The sequence below is a fragment of the Rattus rattus genome, chromosome 9 (genome assembly GCF_011064425.1).
Source record: "Rattus rattus isolate New Zealand chromosome 9, Rrattus_CSIRO_v1, whole genome shotgun sequence".
NCBI lineage: Eukaryota > Metazoa > Chordata > Mammalia > Rodentia > Muridae > Rattus > Rattus rattus.
This window is the reverse complement of record NC_046162.1, coordinates 8,806,631-8,830,622: the sequence shown is the minus strand read 5'-3', so window position 1 is coordinate 8,830,622 and position 23,992 is coordinate 8,806,631. Positions and strand designations below refer to the sequence as shown.

The 23,992-nt window shown below is 42.1% G+C and overlaps 2 protein-coding genes and 1 pseudogene across 2 annotated transcripts; 1 reads left to right on the top strand and 2 right to left on the bottom strand.

The window, feature by feature from the left end:
• Window positions 1-946: 946 nt before the first annotated feature.
• LOC116908779 (meiosis regulator and mRNA stability factor 1-like) lies at window positions 947-6,693 on the bottom strand. The gene is made up of 5 exons (XM_032912151.1): window positions 6,493-6,693; window positions 5,138-5,198; window positions 4,937-5,053; window positions 4,087-4,257; window positions 947-2,066 (listed from the first exon to the last, which is right to left on the bottom strand). Exons 1-5 carry the CDS (start codon window positions 6,580-6,582, stop codon window positions 1,825-1,827), a joined length of 681 nt encoding a protein of 226 aa, XP_032768042.1. The 5' UTR covers window positions 6,583-6,693; the 3' UTR covers window positions 947-1,824.
• A 10,709-nt stretch (window positions 6,694-17,402) lies between these two features.
• On the bottom strand, window positions 17,403-20,393 carry LOC116909225. Its single transcript, XM_032912726.1, has 2 exons — window positions 20,366-20,393; window positions 17,403-19,927 (listed from the first exon to the last, which is right to left on the bottom strand). The coding sequence occupies exons 1-2, from the start codon at window positions 20,391-20,393 to the stop codon at window positions 18,333-18,335; spliced, it is 1,623 nt and encodes a 540-aa protein (XP_032768617.1). The 3' UTR covers window positions 17,403-18,332.
• Window positions 20,394-23,183: 2,790 nt separating this feature from the next.
• Window positions 23,184-23,716, top strand: LOC116908777 (annotated as a pseudogene).
• The last annotated feature ends 276 nt before the right edge of the window (window positions 23,717-23,992 follow it).

Genomic DNA, 23,992 nt, shown 5'->3' with positions numbered 1-23,992 from the left:
TAGTCACTCCCCAGATCACACACCCATTCACTGTACACAACTCTTCTTTGTTGCCCACAGAATCTGACCTTTGAGATGACTCCAAGTGACTTTAGTGAAACCTAGTGTTTTCAAAGTCCATAGTCCCGTCTATGCTTGCAAACCTTTAGTCTGATCAGGCAAGCTTAACCTTAGGACGTCTGCAAAAGAGGCAACTCACACTCCTAACAGCAACTTTATCACTGCTTAGAAGCCTTAAAGAATTGCACATGTGCACTAAGATTGCAGAGGAAGTGCAATGTGGCCTTAAAGAGGAAGTGCTATCAGGCCTCAGAAAAGAAGTGCAGCCAGGCCTGCATAGAAAGTACCTTCAGGCATTTCACAAAGAGTGGCAGGCCTGCAGAACATTTCTAGAGCAGCTCCATCTGGGGCAGGTCATAGTGCTGAGAACTGGGAATCACTGGCTTCATTTAAAAGATATTGATTAAAAAAATTCAACTGGTAAAAAAAAATCTCTCAACCTTTAATTTTGTGACATTTAATCAAAATGCTGGCTATGAAATCAGAATCCATTTTCTGGCTTTCTAGAAAAAAATTAATATAAACATTTCCCACCAAAGAAGTCATCTGACTAGTGGAAGACTGTGTGCCAACAGGTTCTCTCTGCTCTATGAATGGATTTGCCCTTTTTGCCCAACAGATACAATCCATTGTAAATGTCAGGTCTCTCCAACAGCGGTGAGAGGCCACTCATAAGTGGCACCCAGAAGAGAAGGCCATTCCACAAGGCAGTGTCCGCAAAGGCTAGCTTTTCCCAAATGCCAACATCAGCTACCACAATAATAAAAACCCAAACATGCTTCCAACAGTGAACAGTAACAGTAAAGCTAGACACTATTAAAGACGTCAAGATGAACTAACATGGACACACACATCTTCACATGGAGAGCTTCCCAGATTTACAGCCAATTTTTAAATCACAAGAACAAGGATCAACCTTGACCTTCAAATTACAGATAAAACTCTGGTTTCTTCTTAGTGGAAATAATATTGAACCCACACCATTTGAAGCATTTCACCACTCAGCTGATTTACAATTTATGCATTTAATGCATAGTTTAAAAAATCAGACTCTAACCATTACCTCTCAATACACAATATGTCATTCAAATGCTGACTTAAATGGATGACATCGAGACCATCTCTTTTCCTTAAACCTTACCCTTATCAAACGGAGACAGACAGAGAAGGGAAGCATGAAATAACTTTCTAGAAAGCTCTTAATTAAATGGAATCCCCAAATGGAAACTTTTTTAAAAAATGGGATGAGGCCACATTGGTTAACCACAGACATAGTTACATAAAAAACAAGGCACACCAATAAGTCACCTAGAAGCCAGGAACTTTCCTGTCAACCGGAAAATGACTCTCTTGCCACTCACTCATGCCCCAGTGTGTGACCCGCAGGTTTAAGGACATGTTTGGCTTCTTGAACAACCACAAATACATTTGCTTAAACAAATGATGAGGCTGCTCAATGGGACTCAATCCACTTCCTGCTGAATGATCTCTGCTTATTTCTTCCCAACCACCACAATTCACAATAGTCTAGAAAAATTTGGTAAATATAATACAGATTCCTTAATGGAGTTCTTTCAAATAACTGGAAGAAATAAAGTAAGAAAAAGTTCATCTGAAATTTGGAAACAAACATTTCCCTATGGACCATTAATAAAAGTGGCTTCTGGGGTCAAGACATAAAATGAGGTTTTTAAGCCTATTTTTGTGTGTAGAATCAGACAGTTTTCCCCCCATCCTAATTTAATTCTGTGTTCAAACTGGAAGTTAGAGCTTGGTCACAGGTGCAAAAGAAAAGTTGGCTGCCAATTTGACTCTATTTTTGGGCTGCTTTTTTGCTGGGCTTTCCACTGCATCCTTGCTAATCAGTAGCCCGGGGGCTTCTGAGGAGGGTTTGGGAGGAGCAGAAGCGGATGCTGGGCTACTGGGTGAGGAGTTACAGGACAGGTTCCCCTTCTTTACTGGTATTGGAATTTCTGTTTTTTCTTCTTGGTTTAAAAATAAAACTCCTAGAAAGACAGAAACATAAATAGATTTATTTAGTTCTAGGGCTCATAAGAAGTACTTGTTTTCAGTTCATCTGCATTTAAAAAACAAAAACAAGCTTATAAAACCCCACCAGGGCCAGATGTGGTAGGTGGCTTGTAAATCCAGCTCTCAGGAAGCTGAGGCAAGATTACTATAGCGACAGGCCAGCCTTGGCTACAAGTCAAGTCAATGTCTCAAAAACAAACAAGCGAACGAACAAACAAAACCCCAACAAACAGCACTCAGGGGGTGGAGGCCGAGGCCGAGGCCGAGGCAGAGGCAGACAGATCTCTGTGAGTTTAAGGTCAGCCTGGTCAACAGAGCAAGTTCCAGGACAGCTGCTGGGGCTGTTATACTGAGAAACAAAACCCCAAACCAAACAACCAAAGCACCAAATGTCACACTTATGTCACAGTTTAGGTATTGGCTACATGGTCAATATGATATGTCACAAAAATAAAATATTTATAAGTGATACATCACTTTTCTTTAGATTGCAAATTGTTAGACATGTCTTGTTGACCACCTATAAAGGCCAGTTTTTCTTCCTCAGATTCTGCTCCTTCATTCCTCTGTCTTGTGACTAAGACTCCTAAATCTGTGAATGTTCTGAGGCAACAGGGAGAAAGACCTTAGTGCTTGCTAGTGAATACCTGCCCATTCTTTTTACAGAGGCCACATGCTTGCCATGGTGTTGATGCCAGAGACAAGGGAAGAGTCACTTGGAACCACGTTAGAAGGTCAGCTGGTTTTCTTCAGAGTTTAGATCACATGTAACACACATGTGTTGGAAAAAGACAGACCACTGTGTCTTAGAAGCCACCTGTGTATAGCAAGAAACCCGATTCCAAAGGCACAGGCCAAATGATAGTGACAGAGAGATGACACAGCCCCAACTTCTCCTCAGATGGGCAAAGGACACAGGCCCTTCTTCTCCTCTGTCACAAGCATTTGGAAGAGCTCTTGTGTACATGTGCATAAAGGTGAGCACCCATGAAGAGGCAGCTCTCCATCTCTACAGAGTACACAGTGAACCTATGGTATCACTGCTCTTTTCATGTCATAAGCAACGTCAAACTCTCCTGGCTCTATCTGGGGCCAGTTGTGTCAAACACTGCCTTACAAAGACTGTAGACAGTGGAAGTGTGCCAACAGCAGAGAAGTACAGGCAGAAAAGAAGAGAGTCAGAGTCAAGTGGCAAGAGAGGAAAGTGAAGGCTTTCCACAGAGCATCTGGGACTCCTCAAAGGCAGAATGACAGACTAACAATCAAAAGGCCTTAGTCACCTAACCTGTGGAGCAGAGGTGGTGGCCCCACTAGTAGTATGGTCCATCAGTCCCAGCACCTGACACAGGGTAAGAAATTGAATGGACTTCACCTCAGGCTAACCTTAAGTTACTATGTTAAGAAATCAGCATTTAATTCCAGCATTCAGGAGGCAGAGGCATATGGATCTCTGTGAGTTAGAGGCTAGCCTGGTCTACAAAGCAAATTTCAGTCCAAGCAAAGCTATGTAGTAAGACCCTGTCCTAAAACAACAACAACCAAAGAGGTCACGCTTCTTGGTTTTTAGGTCACAGGACTCCAGGGCCTCGAACCATAAGTACCTTGCTCAAACCAGCTTCCTAAAGCCCCAGAATCCACTGGGACCTAAGTAAATGTTATGTAGCAAGTGACAAGTGTTGCCTAAGGAGCAGCTGAACTCAGACATGGTACAAAGGCCAAAAGTTCCAGAGGATGTGGGACAGGACTTAATTACTCAAGGGCTCTTCCACAGCCCAGTGCCATTAGCCCTCAATGTAGATTATACCAGATTTATAAATCCTATTAGCAGCAAACCCAACAGGGAAGGGAATGAGCTGAATAATCAGCACAGGTACTTTTATACCTGAAACAAACAGTATTGCTTTTCCCTATGTTCATCAGACACCTCCTACACTGGCATCATGGGTCATCTGCAAACCCACAGACAAGTGCCCAAGCACATGGGGTGCAACCTACCCAAAGGCTCCTGAGGGTGTTCCTCAAACTGAATGAGATCAGTGGGCTGCAGGATGACAGGATCTGGTCTTAGCTGAGGGGATGGCAGGCATGAAGGAACAGGAGCACAGAGAAGGTCAACAGGGGAGCTGTTGGCCAATTGCAGAAGTTCCTGCTCCATCTGGCTGGGTCCTGCAGAGAGAAGGCAGGCAGCTAGCTATATTGAAACAGGAACAAAGGTCTGCTCCTGGGGCTTTTCTCAGCCTCAGAAGTCAGCATGAAGTAATCAAGCACACACACGCGCACGCACAACAACAACAACAACAACAGCAACGCCATTATCACAAGACCCCTGGCAAACAACACACCAAAGCCAGCGTAGATGGCTAAAGATTTGTGCTCTTTAGAAGAGAAGGCTCTGAAGAGGCCCAAAAAGGAATTAGGATATTCTTTAAGGAACTTACACAGATAATCATTCAATACCAGTTGTTAACTACACACCAAACCGCACTGGGGGAAAATGAATATTTAGGTCTAGAGAGATGGCTCATGCAGTTAAGAACATTTGTTGCTCATGTAGAAGACTTGAATTTGGTTCCCAGCACCTACATAGTGGCTCACAGCCATCCATTAACTCCCATTCCAGGGGACCCAATGACCTCTTCCCATCTCCTAAGCACCAAGTGCACACATACATGCAAGGCAAAATATTTATACACATAAAAATAAAATATATCTTAAAAAATTTTAATCTCTATTTAACTTTAATGAAATTGCTCACTGTTCTGTTTCCTCCACATGTCCTACCCCAAGCACTTCCTGACCTTTAAGGCTCTGTCTATGTCCTTGCTTTCCCTCTAGTACCCAGTACCTGTTCTGAGATGGAGCTCTGAGGCTAGATGGGGTTCTGGCACCTCCAGGATCTGCCTGCTGACTGCAGGCTGGTCTTCATGATTGACAGGGGAAAGGTCAAATGAACTTAGCCGGTCTAGAAGACAAGAGTGCCCATCAGAGAGGAAAGTCAGTGAGAGAACCACAAGGCAGTCAGGGGAGGAGATGGGAGCTTACTTACTTTTCATGTCATTTTTTAACACTACAATTCTCTTATGACCATGTCCTTTTATCCAGACCACCTGCACACAAGACATATTCTGGTTAAGCAGTGGAAAAGGAAAGGAAAGTACCCTAACATTCAGGAAAGTGGGCCTCTTGTGCCTGCGTCTCACATACCAGAGTGAGAACTCAATAAATGCCAACAGTTTTTCTATGCTTTCTCTTAGCTTCTAAAGCAACACTCCACCTATTCAGCCAAGTCAGGATGGAAGTAGGCCTTGTCTCCTAGGGCTCTCCACCTAACGCCTGCCCTCAGCTTCCAGGAATTCTTCCACTCCTACATCGGAGGCTGAGCACCTTCTGTCTCAAATGCTTGGACTCAAGAGGACTTCGGATTTGGGAATATCTGACTATATCTAGTGAGGTACCTTCAGGGTCTGGGAGCACTGAAACTAGAAATTCAACCATATCTCATAAACATTGTATGCACATAGCTTGAAGGCACTTTTAAATGAATTTTTCCTTTTTATTAATAGTGAAAAAAGTGTTTTCCACTGCAATCCATCACAGGAGGTCAGGTGTGGGCTGTCCAGTGCGGTGTCATGTTGCCTTCAGAAGGTTTTAAAGTATTTTGGGTTTTAGATTTTATTTTAACCCAGCCCAACTCCTTTACCAATATCTTCTGGAGCCTGGACAGCAGTTAGGATATTGCATTAGCTTCTTCCCCCACTCCACTTTCCCTCAGCTCTACTGTGGACAGCAGTAATGCTTTCCAAAGGTAAAGCTGGGCTCCTCTGCCTTCTCCACAGTACAGGGAAGCTCGTGCCCAGGGGAGCAAGGACCTCGGAACAACTCCCACTCTAGGCTCTAGCATACTTGTATTTTTCACTTTTATTTTTTTGCAGCAATCTCCCAGAACAGGCTCATTGCCTCTCACTGCTGCTGGCTGTTCTTCATTGTGCATGCCCCATTATCTACCATGAAAACCTACACCGCTCTGCTATACAGTAACTCACAGACATCTGTGATGCTGCTCCTGCAAGACTGTTAAATGCTCAGGAAGTGGGCCTTGCCTGGGCCATTCTCTATCAAATGATCACAGGGGTCACAGCTCTGGTGCTCTAGACATATTCCACTCAGGACATTGACTTAGGTGTCCTGTCTGGTTAGGTGACCACTGAGCACATTTCTAGAAGGAAGGCCCAAAACTTACTTACTTGGCACACAGAAATAAAGGTTTATAAACGTCACCGAGAAACAATAAACTCACTCTTCATATCTGGCAGCATCCAGGTAACACCTTACATCAATGATCAGGAATCAGCAATGGCTCTTCAGGAAGACACTTTCCCAGAAGCTGAGGAAAACACCTACCTGTGGGATGGCTCCCAGTAGCTCCTCCACACTGCTGTAGCCATAAGTTTTGGGCTGCAGTGTTTCTCCTACATATTTGGTATAGGCCATGGCAAATTCGTGAAGAAAAATCTGCTGGTAGTGATAGGTGTGAAGCAAGGACCTCACGTTCTTTGCAAACAAGTATAGGCTCGTGAGCTTCACACACTCTTCTGCCTCATCATTCATGAAAACCTGGCCAGAAGAAAGAGGAAGGTTAGATACTTCCTGAGAGACAGGCCCTGTCTGCTCTGGAGTGAGGCCTCCTGCCAAGAACATTCAGAAGGCCCCAAATCACCTTGGCTTCTAAAGGAACTTTCAAAGGGGCTCAGAGAAGGGTCCCCCAGGGGCTGGAGAGATGGCTCAGTGGTTAAGAGCACTGACCATTCTTTCAGAGGTCCTGAGTTCAAATCCCAGCAACCACATGGTGGCTCAGAACCACCTGTTATGGGATCTGATGCCCTCTTCTTGAGTTGTCTGAAGACAGCTACACTATACTTACATATAATAAATAAATAAATCTTTTAAAAAAAAAATAAGGGTCCCCCAGGAGAGGCTCATGGCAAGGCTTAACAGACCCAGGGCAATTTTGATTTCTCTGCAGGTGTAATACTGTTGAAGCTTAAAGAAACTGGAAGTGCAGGGAAGAAAAGTAGGGAATCTGTAATCCCAATGCAAGCAGACAGGAAAGGTGAGGCAAGCCAGATAGACACACACACACACACACACACACACACACACACACACACACACACACACACACAGTGGCTGTTGGTGCTAGACTTCATCTCCCAGAGAATATGTGAGGCAGCAAACACACTATCTATAAGGGATCTGATACCCCCATGGAGGAACATATGCAGATAGAGCACTCACATACATACATAAGTAAATAAATAAATAAATAAATAAATAAATAAATAAATAAAGTTGAACAATGCTCTACTCAAGGACAACTTGGTCAAGGCAGAAATAAAGAAATTAAAGACTTCTTAGAATTTAATGAAAATGAAGATTCAACATTCCCGAATGTATGGGACACAATGAAAGTGGTACTAAGAGGAAAACTCATAGCTCTGAGTGCCTGCAAAAAGAAACATAAGAGAGCATATGTCAGCAGCTTGACAGCACACCTAAAAGCTCTAGAACAAAAATAAATAAATAAACCCAAGAAGAGTAGAAGGCAGGAAATAATCAAACTCAGAGACACATGATTCACTATGTTCATAGCAGCCTTATTTATAATAGCCAGAGGCTGTAAAGAACCCAGATGCCCTTCAACAGAGGAATGGATTCAAAAAATGTGGTACATCTACACAATGGAATATTACTCAGCTATCAAAAACAATGACTTTATGAAAATCGTAGGTAAATAGAATGAACTAGAAAATATCATCCTGATTGAGGTAACTCAATCACAGAAAAACACATTTGGTATGTTCTCATTGATAAGTAGATATTAGCCAAAAGCTCGAATTACCCACAGATTACAGGACACTCAAGAAGAAGGATGACCAAAATGGAGATGCTCCCACTCCTTCTTAAAAGAGGAAAAAATAGGGTTGGGGATTTAGCTCAGTGGTAGAGCGCTTGCCTAGCAAGCGCAAGGCCCTGGGTTCGGTCCCCAGCTCCGAAAAAAAGAAAAGAAAAAAAAAAAGAGGAAAAAATATCCATAGGAGGGGATAGGGAAGCAAAGTTTAGAGCAGCAACTCAAGGAATGGCCATTCAGAGCCTGCCCCATATGTGACCCTTATATATACAGCCACCAAAAACGAAATAAGATGGATGAAGCTAAAAAATGCATGCTGAAAGGGACAGGATATAGATCTCTCCTGAGAGACACATCTAGAGCATGTCCAATACAGAGGTCAATGCTAGCAGCAAACCATCGAACTGAGAACAGGACCCCCTTGGGGGGAATTACAGGAAGTATTGAAAAAGTTGAAGGAGCTTGCAACCCCATAAAAACAACAATGCCAACCAACCAGAGCTTCCAGGGACTAAACCACTACTGAAAGACTATACATGGACTGACCCAGGGCTCCAACTGCATGTGCAGCAGAGAATAGCCTTATTGGGGCACCAGTGAAAGGGGAAGTCTTGGTCCTGCCAAGGTTGGACCCCCAGTGCAGGGGAATATGGGGAGGGGCAGTAAGTGGCATGTATGGGGGGGAATATCCATATGGGGGAGTGGGATTGAGGCTTGTGGATAGGAAACTGGGAAGGGGAATAATATTTAAAATGTAAGTAAAGAAATATATCTAATAAAAAAATTTTTAAAATGAAGTTTGTGCTACTGAAAAAAATAGAAAAGAAACTATAAAGAAAGCACAAAGGGGGACAACCATGGGAATAGAAAACCTAGGAATGAGACCAGGAGTCATAGATGCAAGCATCACCAACAGAATACAAGAGATAGAAGAGAGAATCTCAGGGGCAGAAGGTAGCATAGAAAACATTGATGCAACCATCAAAGATAATTTAAAATGCAAAATGGTCCTAACCCAAAACATCCAGGAATTCCAGGACACAATGAGAAGATCAATCCTAGGATAATAGGTATAGAAGAGAATGAAGACTCTGAACTTAAGCCAGTAAATATCTGCAACAAAATTACAGAGGAAAACTTCCCTAACTAAAGAAACAGATGCCCATAAACAAACAAGAAGCCTACAGAGCTCCAAATTGATTGGACCGAAAAAGAAATCCCTCCTGTCACATAACAGTCAAAACACCAAACACACAAAACAAAGAATATTAAAAGCAGTAAGGGAAAAAAGTCAAATAATATATAAAGGCAGACCTATCAGAATTACACCAGACTTTTCTCCAGAGACTATGAAAGCCAGAAGATCCTGGACAGATGTCATACGGACCCTAAGAGAACACAAAACCTAGCCCGGGCTACTATATCCAGGAAAACTCTCAATTAACATAGATGAAGAAACCAAGATATTCCATGAGAAAACCAAATTTACACAATATCTTCTTACAAAGCTGGCCCTACAAAGGATAATAGATGGAAAACTGCAATACAAAGAGGGAAACTACACCCTAGAAAAAGCAAGAAAGTAATCTTTCTACAAGCCCTAAAGAAGATATCCACACAAACAAAATTCCACTTCTAACAACAAAAATAACAGGAAACAACAATCACTATTCCATAATATCTCTAAACATCAATGGACTCAATTACCTGATAAAAAAGATATAGACTGACACTCTGGATATGTAAAGAGGACTCAGCATTCTGTTGCATACAGGAAACACACCTCAGAGACAAAGACAGACACTACCTCAGAGTAAAAGGCTGGAAGACAACTTTCAAAGTAAATGGTTCTCAGGACCAATCTGGAGCAGCCATCCTAATATCAAATAAAATCAACTTTGAACCAAAAGTCATCAAAAACAATAAAGAAGGACACTTCATATTGATCAAAGGAAAAATCCACCAAGATGAATTCTCAATCCTAAATATCTATTCTCCAAACGCAAGGGCACACGCATTCATAAAAGAAACCTTACTAAAGCTAAAGCACACACTGTACCTCACCCAATAATAATAGGAGACTTGGACACCCCACTCTCATCAATGAACAGATCATGCAACAGAAACTAAACAGACACATAGAGAAACTAACAAAAGTAATGAACCAAATGCATTTAACAGATATTTATAGAACATTTCATCCTAAAACAAAACAATATACTTTCTTCCAGCATCTTCCCCAAAATTGACCATATAATCAGTCACAAAACAGGCCTCAATAGATACAGGAATATTGAAATAATCCCATGCATCCTATCAGATCACCATGGACTAGGGCTAGTCTTCAATAACAACAAAAATGAAAGAAAGCCCACATATACACAGAAGTTGAACTTCTCAACTTTACTCAATGATAACTTGGTCAAGAAAGAAATAAAGAAAGAAATTAAAGACTTTTTAGAATTTAATGACAATGAAGGAACCACATATCCGAACTTCTGGAACACAATGAAAGCAGTGCTAAGAGGAAAACTCATAACTCTGAGTGCCTCCAAAACGAAACTGGAGAGAGCATGCACTAGAATCCTGAGAGCACACCTGAAAGCTGTAGAACAAAAAGAAGCAAATACACCCAAGAGGTGTAGAAGGCAGGAAATAATCAAATTCAGAGCTGAAATCAACCAAGTAGAAACAGAAAGGACCATACAAAGAATCAACAAAACCAGGAGCTGACTCTTTGGGAAAATCAACAAGATAGATAAACCCTTAGCCAGACTGACCAGAGGGCACAGAGACAGTATCCAAATTAACAAAATCAGAAGTGAAAAGGGAGACATAACAACAGAATCTGAGGAAATTCAAAAAATCATGAGATCCTACTACAAAAGCCTATATTCAACAAAACTGGAAAATCTGAAGGAAATGGACAATTTTCTAGACAAATACCAGGTAGCAAAGTTAAATCAGGATCAGATAAACCATCTAAACAATCCCATATCTCCTAATGAAATAGAAGCAGTTATTAAAAGTCTCCCAACCAAAAAGAGCACAGGACCAGATGGGTTTAGTGCAGAATTCTATCAGATCTTCATAGAAGACCTCATACCAGAACTGTCCAAACTATTCCACAAAATAGAAACAGAAGGAACACTACCCAAATCCTTCTGTGAAACCACAATTATGCTTAAAACTAAATTGCAAAAAGACCCAACATAGAAGAGAACTTCAGACCAATTTCCCTTGTGAATATCAACATAAACTTACTCAATAAAATTCTCACAAACCAAATCCAAGAACACATCATAATGATCATCCATCATGATCATGTAGGCTTCATCCCAGGGATGCCGGAATGGGTCAATATACCGAAATCCATCAACATAACCCACTATATAAAGAAACTCATAGAAAAAAACCACATGATATTTTCATTAGATATTGAGAAAGCATTTGACAAAATTCAACACCCCTTCATGTTAAAGGTCTTAGAAAGATCAGGAATTCAAGGCCCATATCTAAACATAGAAAAGCAATATACAACAAACCAGCAGCCAGCATCCAACTAAATGGAGAGAAACTTGAAACAATTCCACTAAAATCAGGGACTAGACAAGGCTGCCCACTCTCTCCCTACTTATTCAATATAGTACTCAAAGTGTTAGCCAGAGCAATCAGACAACAAAAGGAGGTCAAAGGGATGCAAATTGGAAAGGAAGAAGTCAAAATATCACTATTTCCATATAATATGATAGTATACTTAAGGGACCCCAAAAGTTCCACCAGAGAACTACTAAGCCTGATAAACAACCTCAGCAAAGTGGCTGGGTATAAAATTAACTCAAACAAATCAGTAGCCTTCCTCTCCTCAAAGGATAAACAGGCTGAGAAGGAAATGAGGGAAATGACACCCTTCACAATAGTCCCAAATAACGTTAAAATACTTCCTTGTGATTCTAACCAATCAAGTGAAAGATCGGTATGACCAGAACTTCAAGTCTCTGAAGAAAGAAATTGAAGATCTCAGAAGATGAAAGACCTCTCATGTTTATGGATTGGCAAGATTAATATAGTAAAAATGCCCAATCTACAGACTCAATGCAATCCCCATCAAAATTCCAACTCAATTCTTCACAGAGTTAGAAAGAGCAATTTGCAAATTCATTTGAAATAACAAATAAATCCCAGGATAACAAAAACTATCCTCAACACTAAAGAACTTCTGGGGGAATCACCATCCCTGACCTCAAGCTGTATTACAGAGGAATAGTAATTAAGAAAAACTGTATGGTATTGGTGCAGGGACAGGCAAGTAGACCAGTGGAATAGAACTGAAGACCCAGAAATGAATCCACACATTTAAGGCCTTTAAGCAAAGTATCTCCAGACACTGGAGGAACTGGAGTTTCATTGATTTGGATAATTTGCATAGTCAATTGAGTGGTGAGATTGGTAAATTTTCATTCCAAGGGCCTTTCAAGTAATTATTAAGCTGAGAAAGGGCCAATGTAAGGTTTTGAACTCTAGGTGGAGTCACACAAACAGGCATGAAAATAGGAGAACAGGAGGCCAAGGGGTCTCCCATAAGAAATCAAGCTGTTCCTGTAAAAGCGCTGTCTGTTGACTTAAATTTAGAATTCCCAATTGTATGAAAGCATTCAAATTATTTTGCGTGGAAAGTGCTTCAGCAACTTCTCCTGAAAGTTTATTCACCGTGCTTGCCGTAACAATTGGGAGAGATTGGGAGAGGGTCGTCCTGGACACTGCAGCCGCAGTAGCTGCAGTGGCGATGGCTGTTGTAATTGCAGTGATAATGCCAAAGTCTCTCTTATGACGGGTCAGAATCAGCTGATTTTCTCCCGAATGACTGACAGGCAATGGAACTATGCCTGGGATCCACACAACCAGGGTAGAGTCCTATGATCCCCAGCTGCTTCGTAGATGGCATTCCTGCGAAGAACAGTTAAGACTATCTCCAGCATTAGTACCATTCCAAACCACAAAGAAAAAGGAGGAATTATTTGACAACAAGGAAACATTTTTCACTGTAGTGAAACAGAAGGACTCAGAAACCCCAAAAATCCCAGTTATGTTAATTTGCTCCTCATCAACTCCAATGGCTGCCATTCCCAGAGACACATTGGTAGCCAAGAAGGCAGGCCAGACAGGACCACCCATCCCCACTGGCATGAGTATCTGTAGGTTCTTCACGAATGCCCAAACGGCCTCCTCCTGGGTCGGGATCCATAGTGATGAAGGATGAACACAACGCTCAGGCACCCACACAGGAGTCTCAGCATCCTGGGGAAAAGTATAGACAGAGCCTCCGGCCCTAACCAAGACAGGATCAGGTCCCTTCCATGTACCGGTGATGAGGTCTTTCCATGCCATGTCACTCCACTGGAGCTCGCCAGTGTCATCCACTGCTGAGCGTCCTTTAGAATTCACAATTTAAAAAAAAATTCAAATGTAAAGAACAAGAGATAAATGTGCATGGGAAGAGAGATGCTCCCTCATTTTATTTTATTGAAATACACTTTGAGAGAGCAATGAGCATGTTCTACAATACCTTGGCCTTGTGGATTATAGGAAATAACCGTTTTATGTACAATATTATAATCATGACAGAATCCAGCAAACCCCTTGCTGGTTTATGCTGGCCCATTATCAGTTTTAATCTGACAAGGGGTATTCATAAATGCAAAGGCTTGTAGGCAATGATTTTTAGCATCCCTTAATTTTTCTCTACTATGAGCAGAGGCAAATATCAGACTGAAATAGATACATGAACAAATTGAAACTTTCCAAAAGAAGGAAAATGGATAACATCCATTTGCCAAACATCATTGGGTACTAACCCCCTGGGATTAGTCCCCAAGTTAGGGGAGGATATAAATTCAGCACACAAGGGGCAATGTGTAACAATATTGGTAGCTTGTTCTTTGGTAATGTTACAATGAAACCTTAAGGAGCCCGCATTAAGATGGAAATGTTTATGTAGACTTATAGCCTTCTCAAGGGCTGACACTGCAGTATTCAAAGCTACAAGTGGATGAGTGTGCATGTCTGCAAGATGGTTACCATTCACCACAGGTCCTGGTAAGGAGGAATGGGCTCTTGTATGGCCAACAAATAAGGGATGTTTCCTCTGCCATAATAAGGTTTGTAATTCTAATAGATACTCTTGAACAATGGAGATAGGGGCTACAAGAGCAGCAGTGCCCAAAGGGGCTATTATTCATGCCACATAAACACTATCAATATACAAATTGAAAGCTTGATTTTTCAATATTTCAACAACAGTGACTACAGCACATAATTCACTAATCTGTGCTAAAGCAGGGGGAAACTGAAGAGAATAAATGTGATCCAATTACATATGCTGCCTTCTCATCTCTATTGGTTTTATGTGCAAATTTATAGTAAATACAAAAGCATGCATAGAGACAAATAGTGACAACTTGTAGTTTAGTTTGCATTTCTCTAATAGCGAGGAGGTTGAAATTTTCTTTAGGTGTTTCTCAGCCATTTATGTTTTATCTTTGAAGAACTCTTCTATACGGTTGTGCAACCCATTTTAATTGAGTTATTTATTTTCTTCAAGTCTAGGGTTTTTTTAAAAAACATTTGGTAGGATGGCCATATTCACAATATTAATCCAACTGATCCATGACCATAGGAAATCTTTCCCTCTTTTAGTGTATTCTTAAACTTCTTTCTTCAATATTTTAAAGTTTTAATTTTATAAAGCCTTAAATTGATTTAAAAAAAAAAAAAAAAGAAGTACCAGGGCTGGCCCCTGGCATAGCACCTTATGTAAGGCCTGGATTTAGGTAGATAGAGATAGATAACTAGATAGATAGATAGATAGATAGATAGATAGATAGATAGATAGATAATAGATACATACATACATAGATTGCTTAATTTGTCTTTATCATGGAATGTCTTCATTTCTTTATATATGGTGATTGAAAGTTTTGCTGACTATACTAGTCTGAGTTGGCATTTATCAACCCATGTCTCTCAAATGCTGGGATTAACATTGTATGCACTATGCCCTATTTAAGGTTTTTATTATTATTAGTAGTAGTATTGTTATTATTATTATTACTATTATTATTTGGCTAAGCATGGTCATAGATGCCTTTAACTGCAGTACTTGAAGGCAAAGACAGAAGAGTCTCTGAGTTCCAGGACAGCCAGGTATACAGAGAAACCCTGTCTTGAAAAATAACAATAGCAACAATAGATTTTTTTCCCTTTTCTTTCCTTTTATTGTTTTGATTTGTTAAAACAAAACTCTGCCTCTGCCTCCCCTGTGCTTGGAATAAAGATGTGCACCCACTGTTTCCTGTTCCAAAAAAAAATCCACAATTTAAAAAAAAATTATATATATATATATATATATATATATATATATATATATATATATATTTGTACTTATGCTATATCCTGTGTTTGTGCCCACAAAGGCCAGAAGAGAGCATTACATTATCTGGAAATAGAGTTATAGACATTGGGACTCTACCCAATATGGCTGCTTGACCTAAAGTTAAGACCAGCAGGCTCTTTCAACTGCCGAGCTCTCCAGGCCCTCTTCTGCACTTTTTTAAAGATCCTTTTCCCTTTTCTCATGTTCTTATCCATGGTCTTCACCCAGTGAACATCTGCTTTTGAATCTGTTTCAAACACCTCTCACATAGCCCTCACTAGTGTTATACTATATTACACTGTAGTGCATACTGTATTATGTATGCACTACATTACATACTGTATAGTGTGCACTGTATTACACTGTAGGAGTTATTTTAGTGTGCCTCCTGATAGGTGCGAAGTCCTTGAAAAGTAGGACCTCCAAATATAGCACCAACTCATCAGTACTTACTACAATGTCAGGCACCTGCTACAAAGAATACAAATGTTTGGCCAATTGTCTATTTGAAGGGCATGAGAAGCTCCTCCTGTCAAAAGGCTGACCTTCAGGCATCCTCATAACTATCCTTTGTATCTGGAGAACAAAGACTACAAACTTTCTGTTGGCAAGATCTGAAGCTTTATATTCTCATGTTTACCTTGTCCCTGGTATTTAGTGTCTAATCTCTAAGACTCGCTTAGACAATACATCAAAGAAGAAAGGAGGACAGAAATGGTCTTTTGAAATAACACTAAGTTCTATTTTTCTTCTGTTTTTGAGACAGGGTCTCACTATGTAGCCCTGGCTGGCCTAGAACCTGCTTTTGTAGACCAGGCTGGCCTCCAAATTTTAGAGATGATGCCTTCTTCTACCTCATGAATGCTGAGATTATAGGTGTCTACCTCCACATCCAACCCAGCCTTTTCCTTTTAAAATTAGTTTTGCTCATATATAGTTTTACATGCATACACACACACACACACACACACCAAGCACTGTCACTGAGCCACTCCACTACAGCCCAATCCCTACTTCTTTTGTTTCTGTTTCTTGAGACTGATTGCCTTGATTGACCTTGACCTTTCAACAATCATCCTGCTCTGCACCCCAAATGTTAGGGTTATAGGCATGTGTTACCATGCCTAGCTTCTCTCTCTCTCTTTTAATAGAAACATAAGTAATTGGATATATTTTGTATATTTATAAATATATTTATTTCTAAATTAAATATATTTATTTATAAATTCAGTTTTCAAGTTGTATAAAAGCCCAAGTAGCCAAAATGCCTGTAAAGTTTTATAGAACTCTGTGAGTTCAAGCCCAGTCTGGTCTGCATAGTGAGTTCCAGACCAACTTGTTCTACACAGTGAGACTTTTATCTCAAAATAACAAAAGATTCACAGAATATGTGTATGTTTATTTCTAGAGAAGGAACACATACATTTCTTATTGGAGTGTTGGAGAAAGTTGTAAGAAAATGATGGCTGCCGCCTAATATTCAGTTATATCCATTATTGAACTAAATGCAAAAATAAAATATGGGGGCTGGAGAGATGCCCAGGTAAGAGCACCGGCTGCTCTTCCAGAGGACACATGGAAGCTCACAGCCGTCTAGCTCCATTTTCAGAGGATCATATGCCCTCTTCTGTCCAAGGGCATCATTCCACCACAGGAAAAAAAAAAAAAGGCAAAGAAAAAGCTCAGCTGGAGGTGGCAGTGCATACTTGTAATTCTGCCACTCTGGAAGTAGAACGAAGAGGATCAGGGTCTAAGACCAACCTGGTCTACCTGAGATCTCTGTTAACAGAAAGGGCATACCTTTAATCCTAGGATTTGGGAGGCAAAGACAGGCAGATCTCTGTGAATTCAAAGCCAACCTGATTTACATAGACCAACCTGGTCTACAGAGTGAATTCCAGACCAGCAAGGCTATATAGGAAGACCTTGTCTAAAAAAGAAAGAAACAAACAAACAAACAAAGAACCATCCAAAACAAAAACAGCAACAACAAAATATAAACCAAGAAAGAGAAAAGGGAGAGGGGAGAGGAGAGAGCTAGCTCAGGTCCACCATTTTCACTTTAGAGTCACCCAACTCTACTTATGCATTCAAAGCTTACCCTTACATTGTACAAAATGTTTTATTTAGATGATATATTTAAACAGTAGATATCACTGTTGTAAACAGGAAATTAATATCACTTGGCATTAAGTAGAAGTGACTCACTGAAAAGTCTATGAATATGAAGAACATTAATGTCTAGCTGGGGATAGGTTTTCCCTTGGAAGCTTTAAAGGGGTTTTAAAGGGGCATGTGGGGGGGCACTGCCAATGTAGTCTCTCTGACAAAAGTCAAATATATTGAAAAAAAATAACTTCCCCACTAAGATTCAATGTCATTTGACGTTATGTCCCTGTCTTCTTCCAAGAGAACCCTTACGGAATCCAAATCCTCCACTCATGTCCAGACCTTATAGCTTCCTAAAAGAACACTTCTCTGGCTCTCTCTTCTAACCTTAAACAAAAGGAACAGGTTTCATTATCCAATAAAGTAGTGAAAGCCTTAGGTCTCAACTACTCAGAGAACTGATCTCAAAAACCATCAAAATGACTAATCCCTCAAGCCCAAGGCCACTTTGTTCCCACTACAGGAATTGAGAACACTGACAATAAAAGGGATAATGTTGGTAACTTTTCTTCCAAGCCACTTACTTGGCAAACACCTTAGTAGACATTCAAATGGCTGGTGTCTGATTCCTATTATAAAGGGTGACTTTTCCTCACTGTCCCCAAGGCTGAAGGGTTCCCAGAAGGGTCACACTACTGAATGTCTGAATGTGTGGCCTCAGAGACAGCCAGTGAATACTCAGGTTGCTCCTGACTTAGTTTCAAGTTGGGTCACCTTCAAAGCCTCAGCACTTTAGTTCTTAGGAAGCTTTTGGACAGGTGAAGAACTTTGAGAAGTCTGGGCTGCAGAGGCCGGTGGCTGTTGAGTCTGGGTAATCCCAGATGGAACCCCCTTGGCCAAAATATGGCTCTTAGAAGCTTTATCAGTTTCAGGAATTTGAGAGGCAGGAGGAAGATTCTGGAGATGGCTTTGTTGGGCTAGAGATCCCTGGATTTGGCTCTGAGAGGTCATGGGTACCATAGGGAAACTGTCAGAGGGCACAGGAACTAGGAGGTGGCTCTGGCTTTCTGTTCGTTCCAGAGGGTAGATCCGAGAGGCCACGCTGATCTTAGAGTGCTCCTGAGAGTGAGGGTCCACAGGCCCACAGTTTTCAGAAGATACAGAGGGCTGGATTTGGCTCTGAGAGGTCATGGGTACCTTAGAGAAACTGTCAGAGGGCACGGGCACTGGCAAGTGGATCTGGCTTTCTGTCCGTTCCAGTGGGTAGATCCGAGAGGCTACACTGATCTTAGAGCGCCCGTGAGAGTGAGGATCCACAGGCACATGGCTTTCAGAGAATACAGAGAACTGGAGGTGGCTCTGAGAAGTCATGGGTACCCTAGATAGGCTGTCAGAGATCACCAGGAGGTGGCTCTGACTTTTTGTTCGTTCCAGAGGGTAGTAGCTCTGAGAGGCTACACTGATCTTAGAGTTCTCCTGAGCGTGATGGTCCACAGGCACAGACACATAGCTGTCAGAGGACTGGAGGTGGCTCTGAGAGATCACAGAGAAACTTTCAGAGGACATGGGCACCAGGAGGTGGCTCTGACTTTCTACCCGTTCCAGAGGGTAGGTCTGAGAGGCCACACTGATCTTAGAGCGCTGCTGAGGGTGAGAATCCACAGGCACATTGCTGTCAGAGGACAAAGCCATGTGAGAATTGCTGTCAGACGCCAGAGGGTAGCTCTGCGAGGTCATCGAAAAGACAGGTTGGCTCCTAGAAGTACAAATGGAGAGAGGGGTATGAATAGTGACCAGAGGCAGGCTCTTAGAGGCCTGGGCTGTGCCAAACTGGTTCAGAACAGACTTCGCTGAACGGAACGACGCTCTGCCACCCGCGCTTCTGGCGTCACGGTTCCTTTCTAGCTGGCTCGGGTCGCTAGAGCTGATGCTACTGATCATCTGGAGGACCCGCGGGTGGAGTCGCCGCCGCCGCCGCCGCCGGCGGATCCGCTGAAAGGTGTTGGAGACGTTCCTAAGGGTCAGCGAGAAGCGACGGCTGCCGCTGCGGTGCACCCCGCCATCGCGGGGCGAAGTCCCCCTCAAGGGGTCTTCCGGGAGCGCCTCAATGTTGCCAGTGTACCAGGAGATCCACCACAGGAGACTGACGAAGATAATGATGGAACCCAGATAGAGCAGCATGTCGTAAAACAGCAAGTTGGCGAAGACACCAGTGAACAGCACTGCCACACCCACAGCGTCGAAGGCGACACCCAGCCAAAAAAAGTGACTGCAGCGACCCAGGGGCCCCGACCGCATCTCCGCCAAGTCTGCGCTCTTCTGGGAAAGCTCCGTGCGGCTCAACAACGTCCATGCAAATGCCGCCAGAGGACACCAGACCCAGGCCGCTGCCACCCGCGGGCTTTAGCCGCTCTCCATGGCAACGCAAGGGGCGGGGCGGGAAGCAACTCTAGGCTCCACACCAGGAAACTCGAGCTGGCCAAGGGAGCTGCGCGTGCGCACGGCGACCTGCTGACCCTTCTGAGCTTGCGCAGTACTCGCCCTCACGCGCCGCTTTTCTCTACCTGGGTAACCTCAGGTGTAATTTGAAGTAAAATTTACAACGAACTAGTGGTACCTGGGGCGAGAATCTTCTGGAGGGAGGGTGATCTTCTGAGAGAGCTAACCGCAAGGCCTCTTTTCGTGACCTCAACTCTTCCTGTAACAGCCTGAATGAAGCTTGGCCTCAGGGGCAGTGAGGCCTGGTTTTGCTTCACCTGAGAGGTGACTAGATTAAGATCGAGTGTTAATTCTGAACTCCCATCTTATCTGGTGACTGTTGATACCCTTGCCCAAGGACCTAATAGACCCCATCGCTTTTCCCCATGTATTGTAGAGGCTGGGAGGAAGAGGGGAGACTGAAAGGAGAAAAAAGCATGTCGAGGGCTGGCCTTTGTGTGTGTGTTTGAGCACTCGTTAAGATGGATTTTAAAAAATTTGGTACATTTTTTAAATAGATATAGGCCTGTAGGTCAAACCACATTTACTTAGACCTATAGGTACACGCCACCACACTTGGTGAAAACTACTCAAATATTTTCAAAAGTATAGAATATTAGAAAGATATAAGGTTGTGGTCACTGATAGATTGTCCCTACTCATGCCTGAGCATACAAGCAATACTAATTGGACTCAGAGGGTTATTAAAATATTTTTTAAAGGGTCAGACGTGATAGTTCAGGACGTTCATCCCAGCACTCAACAGACAGAAGCAAGCAGATCTCTATGAGTTGAAAGTCAGCCTGTCCTACCTTGAGAATTCCAGGCCAACCAGGACTATACTGTGAGACCCTGTGACAAAATGAATGAATAGAAATAAAAAGACCTGAAGGTGGGTCTGGGAAGTCGGAAGTGAATATAATCAAGAAATGCTTGTATCAAATTGTCAAAAAATAAAAAGTTAATAAAGTATAAAGATAATTAAAGTAATGTAGCAAATGTTCACAATTATAGGATATAAATGAAGTATAGGTGTTCATTTTTCAGTTCTTTCCTGTGCTCTCTAGGCTTGATAGTTTTCAAAATAGTTGCAGGTTTTTATTTTGTAATTTAAAATTTAAGTTATAAATTTATAAATATGAGTAGCAGGTGGGGAAGATGGCTCAGTAGTTAAAGACTTGACATTAAGCCTGACCACCTGAGTCTAATCTCCAGGAGCCACATGATGGTGAGAGACTGATTTCTGCACAGTACTGTCTGACCTCCCCATGAAAATAAGTAAATGTCTTCCCTTTGGCTACAAGAGTGTGCAAGGTGGACAATGGTCACGAACTGCCTAATGGTAAGGGTGCAGCACCATACCACAGAGGCCACACGGCGATGAGCTGCAGTTACCGTTGCTCAGATCCTTTGATAGCCCAGTATAGCTGGAGGCAAGTCTATATGCCCCTTGACATAGTCATTCCTGGAATTAGGAAGGCTTAAATTTGAGTTTCTGACCTGAGTTAAGATTTTAACCTCCCTTCGCTTTGATCTTCCCTTCTATAAATGAGAGAATAGGTGCCTATAAGGAGACTGTGACAATGCCATTAGATGATGCTGTATTGAGAAGTACTAACTCATGTTCTCTACCAGAGTCTCTCAAACCATTTCCATTTAGGATCCCTTTATGTCTGAGAAAATTTTATGTGACTGTAGGTATATAGTCACATAAATAGGTATATAGATATATAAAGAGAGAGAGATACAAATAGATATATAAAACAGGCAAACAAGTCAAACACTTATACTCATAAATAAATTTATTTCAAAACAAGTATTTAATGTTGTATTTTGAGATGATTTCACTGTAGCACAATCTGGCCTTGAATTCACTATGTGACTGAGGATGACCTGATCCTCTTGCCTCCACTTCCAAAATGCTTGAATTATAGACATAGCCATCATACCCTGCGATTTAAACAATTCTTTGGTATACATAAAATTTTACCACTCGTTAGACAAAAGCAAATTGGCATCTTCATCAGATGGATACACATCTTTTTACATAAAGAAGTAAGTCTTTGCTAAATACTTGATACTGTAGAACAGAGAATCTTCACATTTTCCATATGTGTTTGTTTGGGAGGGGGAAGTATAAGGGCTCAACCATGAGGTCAGAGGAAACTTATACTTCTCCCTTGTGAGTCCTGGGGTCACATGGCTGTCAGGCTTAACAGCAAACAGCTGCTGAGTCATCCCACAGGCTCTTACAGCAGTTTTAAAAATTAAGCAATCAAGTCAGGCCGCACAAACCTTTTATCAGAAGCAGAGACAAGCAAAGATCCAGGAAAGCTAAAGGAGACATAGTGAGTCCCTGTGTAATTAAAAAAAAATTGGACATTGTAACAACAACTTAGTGATTTGGTACTTTCATGCTGAGGAATGACAGTAGGAAAATGTGAAAGTCTTTGTAAGGAAACTATTAAGTTTCTGTAAGAGCAGTAAACTGTGCATACAATAGAGACACTACACTTCTTAACATACAGTGATGAGCTTCTGGCCCTGAAAGACCATCTCAAAAAACAGAACAAATCATCCTCTGGCCTGTACACACACACACACACACACACACACACACACACACACACACACACACACACACACACGAAGTGGACACTGAAGTGGACACACATAAATAGACACAAACAAGGGGGAACTGCCATGTCTCTTTCTATTCTCTCTACAAGCAACCTGCCTTCTGACTCCAACTGGACTCTAATTGTTCCTGTACCACCACCACTGGATCCCGCCCCCACAAGTACAAGTGTAGAACACTTCCTGCAAGAATTGCTGTTACGGGGTTGGGGATTTAGCTCAGTGGTAGAGCGCTTGTCTAGCAAGCACAAGGCCCTGGGTTCGGTCCCCAGCTCCGAAAAAACAGAAAAAAAAAAAAAAAAAAAAAGAATTGCTGTTACTTCTGCTATTGCATGGGCTATAGGACCTCACAGGGCTGCATCTGAAAAGAGCTTTCAACAAGTGCAGCTGCTGGACCTGGGCATCCCTGTAACCAGGTGTAGTGTTGTGTGAAAACCTGGATTAAAAAAACAAAGGCTCTCACCAGGCATCCTCGTTAGAATGACATTTTCTTTAAATCTTGCTTGGCAATCCCTGATCACTGCTGTGATGCCCAGGAAGGACAGAGCAACCTGGAACTTCAACTTCTTCCTTAAGATCATCCAACTTTTGGATGGTTACCCAAAACGCTTCATTGTGGGAATGGACTATGTAGACTCCAAGCAGATGCAGCAGATCTGCATGTCCCTTGGAGGGAATGCTGTGGTGTTGATGGGTAAGAGCACCACAATTCTCAAAGTCATCAGGGGCATCTGGAAAACAACCCAGTTCTAGAGGAGATCACATGCAGGTGACTTCGTGTTCACAAGGGAGGACCCCACTGAGATTAGGGCCATGCTGCTGGCCAATAAGGTACCAGTTGCTACTTGAGCTGGTGCTGTCACCCCATGTGAGACCACTGTGCCTGCTCAGAACACTGGTCTGGGACCTGAGAAGACCTCTTTCTTCCTAGCTTCAGGCATTACCAAATCTCCAGAGGTACAGTTGAAATTCAGAGTGATGTGCAGCTGATAAAAACTAGAGACAAGGTAGGAGCCAGAGAAGCCACACTGCTGAACATCTCCCCCTTCCCCTTTGGCTGATCATCCAGCAGGTGTTGGAACAGGATAGAACCAGTCAGTGGTGGGGGTGACTTTTTCCTAGGTATAGTTGACCCAGCCCTTTGTCCTGATCCTCTCTGGCCTGGAAAGCCCTGCTCTGAAAACAATCAAAGGTTTGGGCTTTGGCTCAGCTGAATAGGGGGAAGGGTACCAGGCTGAGGGTATAGAACTTAAAATGAGTGTCTCACCTTTTGAAGGCAGAAGGGGATCCTGGGAAAATCTCTCCTTTCTGACTGGACCACTCTTTTCCACTGTATC

Coding starts and splice junctions, on each gene's coding strand:
- LOC116908779 (XM_032912151.1), bottom strand. CDS start 6,582: ATGGCCTATACCAAATATGTAGGAGAAACACTGCAGCCCAAAACTTAT. Junction 5,199..6,492: donor TACTGGGAGCCATCCCACAG/GTAGGTGTTTTC, acceptor TCTTGTGTGCAG/GTGGTCTGGATAAAAGGACA. Junction 2,067..4,086: donor ACACCCTCAGGAGCCTTTGG/GTAGGTTGCACC, acceptor CTGTCTTTCTAG/GAGTTTTATTTTTAAACCAA.
- LOC116909225 (XM_032912726.1), bottom strand. CDS start 20,393: ATGGGGTCTATTAGGTCCTTGGGCAAGG. Junction 19,928..20,365: donor TATTAGGTCCTTGGGCAAGG/GTATCAACAGTC, acceptor CGCGGGTGGCAG/CGGCCTGGGTCTGGTGTCCT.